The sequence below is a fragment of the Aplysia californica genome, unplaced genomic scaffold (assembly GCF_000002075.1).
Source record: "Aplysia californica isolate F4 #8 unplaced genomic scaffold, AplCal3.0 scaffold00156, whole genome shotgun sequence".
NCBI classification, from domain to species: Eukaryota; Metazoa; Mollusca; class Gastropoda; order Aplysiida; family Aplysiidae; genus Aplysia; species Aplysia californica.
In genome coordinates, this window is record NW_004797426.1 from 123,977 (window position 1) to 132,829 (window position 8,853).

Genomic DNA, 8,853 nt, shown 5'->3' on the forward strand with positions numbered 1-8,853 from the left:
GTCACTCCTGTTCAAGTTTTCTTTCCGGTGTTTGCTGTACTGGCTGTGCCTGCTGTTCGGCTTTCAAAATGAATTCGTTCACATCACGATTAAATTCCCTGTTTGCTTTCACACTAAGTGTGATGGCAGCATTAACTTTTGGATGCTTTCTTACTACAGTTTTCAATGATAACTTGAGACCTGTCGAACTGAGTGTTGGAAAAGTGTCTGTGTAAGTAACGGTTACCATGCCATATTGCCATCTTGTTGCTACTGAACAAGTTGAGTGGGAAGGCTGACGTGTTCCTAAACCCTAACCCTCGTCATTACTTTCACTGTCCATAGGATAGGCCTGTTCAAAGTATGAATTGAAATTTGTATATTACTGTCAATTATTTGTGATACATGTATGGATACCTAAGTCTGAATCTAGATTAGTTCAGGTTCTTTGTTGATGAACTCGGAGGGGGTGGGGGGTGAGAAATTCCACTCCACCATGCCGTGACCGAATAAAAATGCCTTGATGATTGATATCTGACTGAATGTCCCATTCATGATCCGCCCTGGGGTGGATTGTACTTTACCAGACCACCCGTCTGGGCCCATGATTACTATGTGTGCCTGACAAGTGGTAGTTCCGCGGGCGATTTTTTGTAGAGAAAGGTGGTGGTTGAGGGTGGGTAGGGGATGGGGTAGTTAGGGGATTTAACTTTGATGGACCCACCGTGTATCCAAACAATTACAACACGAGGGGGGGGGGGTTCAGGGGGGCTTGCCCTGGGAACAATAATAAAAAAACAACCCACAATATGTATGCAAAAAAACAATAACGTGAGCGGACCATGACGCTAAGTGGACAATCGGGGTAATTAGAGTTGGAAGAGGCCAAGCCTTGCTTCGCAGCACTCGCAGAATCACAAGCAGGACCGAGGGGGTTGCAATTTTATGCAAATGAGCGCTCGTGCGCACAGGTCAAAGGGCACGGTGGCACTGTCGTGATGACTGAAAAACGCAGTAAAAGACGTCAATCGGTAGTTGGCAGTCGAAGGATCAAGACGTAGGAATATGAGTAGGAGAGTGAGTAGGGGAGCTCTGACTCTGAAAGGAAGAATAGCGGACCACTAGACACCAGGGGCGCCATAGTGAAAGTACTTCCGACCGTTGGTCTGGTAAAGTACAATCTTACCTTGCCCTGTTCCCTTTAACTAGCAATGACAATGAAAAATTAAATTTTCATCCAAATTGCTTAAAAATGGGCTTAAATGAAACTAGAGTAAATTCTAAGAACTATGGTTTTTAAATTTTAAAAATCCATTGATAAATAAAAAAGTTATTGGGATTTTTGTTTGCAAAATGTTGGAGGACCTTCATATAGGAAAAAATCGCCAAAATGTGGGACATGTTTTGATGTATTTTGAGGAAAAACTGTTCATACAAGTCAGTAATGAATTGGAGCATATGAATGAAACTTGGCATCTCCATGTGATTTTTAGTGCCGAATCTAGTTCTGCTATCACTTTTTCGTTGTCTTCATTACTTTGGATCTTAAAGATTGATATTTGCGTGAAATTTGTTGAATTGCGTGACATCGTTTTTACCGCGACGCGATCACCCCTTCTAAAACTCAGTAAAGCGCTATCGGGAAAACCCGCGATGTAGTCATCGGTGACTCATTTGGTTATAGGCAGCCAATCACATGCCACCTAGCGATCACGCGCCTCTTGCATGCCGGCACCTCGCGTTTGGAATGCGCGATTAAGTTTCTAGATCAATGGGTGGGTGGTAATTTTAAGTTGGTACGGAAAATCTACCAAACGCAGAGATCTGAAATTTTACAGCAATAAAGAAGACATGTGGGGCGCTTGTGTGGTCGGCGATCAAACAGCAGCTCCGCTTAGTTTTCGAACCGCAGAGGAAATTCGCACAAACACGGCAATATCTCCGGTTCTAGTAATCGTTCGGGATTGTACGCTGGCATGTCGTTAGTTTAACCTTTCCTCTGGTTGGTTGCCGAGTTTCATTTATTTTCGTCCAGGAGTTTTCCCGTAACTATACTTAGAAGAGAGTCACTTCTGATTCCGAGCGGCCCAAAAAATACCCCTCGCGCGGAGGCCGATTTCCGGCCCAAGGCGCAGCGGGCGATTGGCATTGCTACTTTAACAGTAACTTATAAATATATATATATATTTATATATATACCAAATTAGAGGGCAAATTAGAGAGTGTGTCCCTACGCCAGGCTATCCTATTCTACCCAGAATGTTAATTTTGATGAATTAAAGTCTTGTCCATCTTGATGACTGAACAAATGCAAGAACAAATCATAATGTGTTATTAATTTGATAAGTAATTTTTCCAATGGCGATAATGGGAGTGTCCAGTCACCCATATGAACCACAGGAAAAGCCCTTACTGACTTTAATTGTACTGGTGCCATTTCCTTACATTGATTCAGAATTGCTGCGTTCAGTATTTATTTCAAACCAGGGTGTTCTTAATGAGTGATGATACTTTTGTTGACAAAGTACGATTTTCTCATGGTTTATGATAAAAATTGTATGAAAGTAGTCTCATAAACAAGCTCCTAGTACCCTTTGTTTATGAAATAGTATTGTTGAGTGGGACGGACTTCCATAACGAGCAACCACCCCAATAAACACAACATAGACGCGACCTAACCGTAACCCTGACCCAACCCCTACCCTTACCCCTAAACCAAACCCAAACCTACCCCAACCCCAAACCGTAATCCTCTTTTCTACTGTTTCGTAGTGGTCACTCTTTACAGAATTCCTCCCGTTGAGTGGATTTTAGTAATTTAAGCTATATTATACCTCTACGAAGTACTGGTAGCCGGTCATAATCTCTTTTAGAATTGGTGTGGGTGTATTCTCAGTATGCTTACTACTGCAACTATGATTTAGATAGACAATAATATAACATATCTTGTGAATCAAATTATAAGACCTTTCTGAAAGGCAGCGATTATTCATTGTGCCTGCCTGAGATTAATGCGCAGGCTGTTCTAGAAAGGCTCAAGTTGACTTCATCCCTGAGATGAGGTCAGTCACCTGTCACGATACCAGCTGATGAAATGTTTTTATTTAATCTTAAGTTGAACTGATCAATATGCAGCATATATAGTTTCAATGTAGCAGACGATGAAATAAACCTTTCTGGTGTTATTGTTATTGGGGGGTTTTCTTTTCTAGTCTATGTGCTTGGAGCTGAACTTCTTTTAGATTCTGACTATAGCATTGTCTGCGGTGTAAGCTCTCAAGTTACGTAATCTTTGCGGCTTTGTTTTTACTTTGTGATCATTTTTCCTCGTTTTATTTTCTTGTCCAGGAAAAACGTCCCTGACTACTCAGCTGACAGAGACAAGAGTGATCTTGGGTTCATCACCTTTGACTTGTTCACTGATATCCTTTGTATTATACCTTTGAGATTTAATCAGTAGTGTTAGTTTGATACACTGCTGAGTGGTTTCAATGAGAAAGCTGTCCCTGTGATTTAACGTCTTGTCATTTCATTGCTTTGTTAACTTTATCAATTTCAATATATAGAAAATTCATTCTCTTTGTATTTGGTTTCATTGATTTACTTTTAACTCTAATGTTGTCATTAGTATCAGCCTTTCTCCTGTAGCATTGACAAAATACAGTGTTGTGAGGTTCTCTAAGGTCTCCACATCTGTCTACTAAGAGTAAGAGAAGGTAGGAAACATTTGGTCTCACTAAAGTGTACATTTGTAAGAGAGCTCTTTCATTGTTCGTGTTTAGTACTAAGTAAACTTCTCTGCAGTTTAGACGAGTCTCTATTCAGAGGTTATGTAATACTTTTACCTTCAGAATTCAGGCTAATTTCAACCCATTTGTGTCAATGGTTTGTCTTTTTTTCCTGAACTTTTACTACATCTGAGCCCGATCTTCAACTGGAATGTGAAGCAGTTGTTCCTGTACCTCACTGCTGAATATGAGACCAAAGATCACGTGAGTGGCATGATTGATATTGCGTTTGTCTCTAACTGTTTGGTTGAAATGAATTGGGTGCGTATAATGTAAACTGAAAGTGGAAAGGGGGTTGGGATTTGACTAAGGGAGATGGTTTAGACACTTACCTATCGAAAAAGACGAGTTAAATTATCTGCAGGTCTGATCACTTTAAAATAAAATCGATATATCAATTACTAGCCTTTTATTTATTTTTTATTTCAGAATTTGTCTGTCATTTTTTAAAGTTTAAAATGTTGTCATTAATGGTATGAACGCTCTTTTATTTTTATTATGATAGTTATCTAACTCATTAGATTGTGTTCCTTTGGGATCTTGTTCTTTTGTTCCTTGTACAGCTTTCCTGTTTCACTTTGATCTGACTTTTTCTGCAAATGGAATAAAATGTGGGTGGTTAGCCAATGCTCTGGCGTGGCTTGCTCCTTCTTTTCTCTCAAACATCTATTGCCCTTATCTCTCCTTCTTTTCTTTGTTCGTTACTCTTGTAATTCATCTAATCTTTGTCACTTACGTGACGTAATTGTGTTGCAAGTGCCATAAAACTTTTCCCTAAAACTAAACTAACTGAAGAAATAAAGTAGGCTATACTTTGTCAATATGCATCACTTTTCCCCGAACTTTTAAGTTAATAGCATGTGCTTTAACGAAGACTGTACCGGTTCTGTAAAGGTCAAAATTTGTGCTCTCCTCACTGATCAGGTTTCATTGTAGGGAGAGGGGTGTGTTGTGGAATGGTTATTGACATAATTGAGCCAAGAATCGATTATATTACTCTTTTTTCCTCAAGATATAAAATAGTATTGGGTAAAGGTCCTGTATCATTTGTTTGAATACTTGTAAGTCTCCATTGTTTTTAGTTTTCGTGTTATTCCAAAACAGAGACATAGTCATAATTTTTGTGTTGTTAGGATAAAAATCTGAAGTGTGCTTACAAATTGAGTTACTTCTCGGATTCAAGCCCTATGGAAATAGATAAACACGCTTATGGGTGAAAGTTTTGCAGTTTATAAAAGTATGATATAATAAAAAGCACGCAAGACTCAATATATGGCCTCAATTGAAAATCTGCAAACTTGACCCTAGTGTAGATTTTTGGCTTATATCTCCACTTGTGGATTACGAGAAGTAACTCATTTTGTCAGCACACCTCGTATATACTGTCTCCTTTTCTGCACTTTCTATTTCAATGCACATCGTTATTTATTTATTTATTTATTTTTATATATTTTTGTTCTGCCTCAGACTCTGAACCAGGTGGTCTTGTGGGATAAGATCATCGAGAGGGGAGACAACACCATCCTGGACCTGAGGAAGGCCAACACCAAGTACTACTTCTGGGACTATGGCAATGGGCTCAAGTAAGTGTTCTTATCAATCAATATATCACAGTTACTAGCCGTTTCTATATTCTTTATTTTAAAATTTGTCTGCAATTTTTTATCTTAGCTATCTGGGTTGTTTTGGATGTCTTTCCAGGGCATAATTTTTGTAATTAAGTGGTGTTGAAAGTTAGTTGGTTTGGCAACAAGACTTGTGTCATTGTGAGTATGTGGGTTTGGGGGTTCGACGCTCAGCCCAGTCTGATGTTGTGTCCTTGGGAAAGGCACTTTAAACGAATTTTCCCCGTTTGGATCATTCGAATCGGAGGCGAATATCAAACTCTTACGTAAGCTTACAGTATTGCAAGTGGTATTAAACCTAGATAATTTAACACAATTTAAAAAAAATCATAATTTAGTGTTTTATTTTACAGTTTGCTTACTGGCATGTCATAACTCAGAATCTCAGTGGCTTCTGATCTTTTGACGAGTTCCAGTATAGAACAATAACAAGAAGATCTATTTCTTTTTAGGGCATTCAAATTTATGAATACCAGTATCTGTAGTGTTATATTTAGACCTTTTACTGTGTGTACCTGAAATGTTGTTGATGGCCTATGCTCCACTGGGAGTTAAAAAGGGCAAGAGAGAGACTGTTGTTTGCAGGAAACATTGGTTAGATACTCACGAGTATCTCTGTACACCTCATGGGATCATGTATTCCCGTCAGCCTGCATTTGCCCTGAGAGAAAAGATCGAAGCTAACGGTCACCTAAAAAATCTGAATTGTGTCACCAGAGGTGAAAAACTTATAATACACACACACACACTAAAAAACCCTCCTGAATATTGACTGTGGCCTTCAAAAACTTTTTGACCTGTTGATTTTGATTCAGTAAAATTTTACTTTTAATGTACCAATGGCTAATGCCTAGGGCCAACACGGATGCTTTCCACCGAAGGAAAGTTTTTAAAGCCCACTGACAGAAGCTTTTGGTTTATATTTATATATATATTATATATTCCTCAGAGGGAACCAGAATGTTACGTTGACACTCTCTTGGAATGTGATTCCAAACGCCGGCACCCTGCCCAAAGTTCGAGGCTTCGGCAGCCACAAAATTGTCTTCCCAGAACAGTATACTGCCGGCAGGTTTTAGCGACTCAGTTCCTGTGTTGACGTTTTAAAAATTCATTTACCATACCGTCTTGTTTTAGTTTAATTGTTGTATTTTCTTCTTTTCAACCGTTGTCATGGTTCAGGTGTTTTATTCCTTTTTCTGAATGAAATCAAATTTCTTAAATTTATTTGTTTTTATGTTTCAGTTTTCGAGATTGTCGTTTTGAGATGAATGTTTCGAGTGTTTGTGATGTTCAAGTATGAATGCGACGCAGAAAGTCTTGGTGATGGTTGTTAAGTTGTTGTAATTTTATTAATGTGTAATTGATTTTAAAAAGATGTTTTTCTTGATTCCAGTAACCACCTGGAAAGTTAGAATATAATGCTATTATTGTTATTAAATCTTTTTATGGGACATCATCATTTTATAGACTTCTTTCTCGTTTGTTTTCTGGTATGGTACTTTTGTGTGTTGTAAAACATGACTTTATAGAGAATTGTCTGAGTCTGAGTGTCGCTTTGATTGATTGAATGATGAGTGCAGGCCGCCAGATCGCGTTTATGTCAGGGGCAGTATGTGAAGCTCCGTGAGAAATGGCATAAATTGCTTGTTGTTTGAGTTTGAGTGGTTGAGGTTGTGTTTCTTACAAGACTTGAAAGAAATGGATTTTGGGCATTTCTTCACCATGATGTTTGTCAAATTTGTTTTTGATGGAATGAGAATTTTTTTTCTAAAAATTGAAAGCTTCGTGGCAGTGTTTGCTAGTTTTAAAGACTTGTTTGTTTCATTTATGATATCATTATTTGAGATGTTGGGTCTTTTTCTTTTGTTGTGGTAACTGAAAGCTTGAAGTAAGAAGCAGGTGAGTTACCAGATTTGTTGTTCACAATTTGTCTGTTGTAAGATTTACAATGTGCCCTTAAAAAAAAAAAAAGATTTGATGTGAATGTGAGACATTCAGTATAGGCTGTTCTGTATTTGTTTTTTAAAAATTTGTTTAAAATAAAAATGTAAATGTTATAATTTATTGCCTTGAAGTTTGTCCAGGGGGAAAAAGAATGTTGATTTACTGGTCTGGGTGTGGTTGTGGGGTTGCGGAGACTGACGATGCTATGAAATTCTTGATAACCAACTTATTTTTGTCGCAGAAATAAAACTTTGCAAGGTCATTATGTCTACATGTTCAAGTATGCTCCGTAGTTTGTCTTTATTTGTCATCTACTTTTATTTTTTCCTTTTTCTATATTTACGGCAGTAATAAGACCTATTTGTGTTGCAAGTACTGTAAAACTTTTACTAAAGATTTAAAAAGCTACACATATTTCCTTAATGTATATGTAATTACAAACACTGTCAATGAGTTGGTCAATGGAAATAAAGTACTTGAACCACATAGCAATTTATCTCTATCACCTCACAGTTTTGTCAGGTGTTTGGAAGGTGCTGTAGATCGCTCTCTACCTCTCTCTCTCCCACCTGTCTGTGCACTCTCTTCTGCTAGCTCTCACCCTGTCCCAACATAGCTTTAACTGGGTTAGGTGAGGGCTGTAGTTACACTCTAGCACGTACAGAGCGAACACGCACATAGTGAACAGATTTTCAGGTCTTGATTTTTTTTCTCATGCCTCTATGGTCACTTTTAAGGACAAGCGGGCTAACCCAAACTTCTGGGGTTTCCTGAAATCTTGACCTACTCTAAAAGGGGGCATTGCCCTACCTATAGGAAAAGTTTGGTTTCATTGGTGTGTATATATATTTGTTTGGTTATAGAGAAAACTCTCCTTGTATTTTACTTTTAAAGAAACTGAACAAGAATCCAAAAATTTAACTTTGATTTTCTCAAAACAGCATTTTTCGGGAGCCTCCTTGTGCTTAAAAGTAAAAGCGATCGTATGTCTATTTTTTTTGTATTTGAAACGCGTATGTAATGAAATTCGTGCATTATGAAAAATTTCGACTTCCCACTGATTTCGCTATGTGCGTGCTGAACTATTATGCTAATTTCCAAGTAAATTATGAAATGACTGTTTTGGACATTTCAGAGCCGGGAATCCCATTTCGACCCTGATCACATTCAGTGTGGTGCTCTGAGGAAGAAGAAGTAGAGATTCTGCTCCCTGCTCAATAGCCTTATCTTTGACAAGCTTTGTTGAGTTTTACTTTTATCCAGTCTAGTCACAAGTTATCTGCCCAAGAGAGCTTTTACTTTTATAGTTTAACTCTGGTCTCTGAGTGAGAGGTGGAAGTTGAGCATTTGTTCCGGAGTTTGCGTGGATGTGTGTACGTGATGTCAAGACCAACTCTCTCATCTCTCTGACGTTTCCTACGCAGCAGTTACTCTGTGCCTGCTCGTCTTTTCCTTGTAGTTTTTGATAGTATTAAGGACAGCATCAGTAATAATAAACTCCTTGAAATCATTTA

At 38.2% G+C, this 8,853-nt stretch overlaps 1 protein-coding gene across 1 annotated transcript; it reads left to right on the forward strand.

Annotated features, from left to right (window-relative positions):
* Nucleotides 1-8,853, forward strand: LOC101858625 (signal peptidase complex subunit 3). The gene is made up of 5 exons (XM_005097495.3): nucleotides 1-211; nucleotides 3,328-3,401; nucleotides 3,895-3,971; nucleotides 5,235-5,350; nucleotides 6,342-8,853. Exons 1-5 carry the CDS (start codon nucleotides 69-71, stop codon nucleotides 6,469-6,471), a joined length of 540 nt encoding a protein of 179 aa, XP_005097552.1. The 5' UTR covers nucleotides 1-68; the 3' UTR covers nucleotides 6,472-8,853.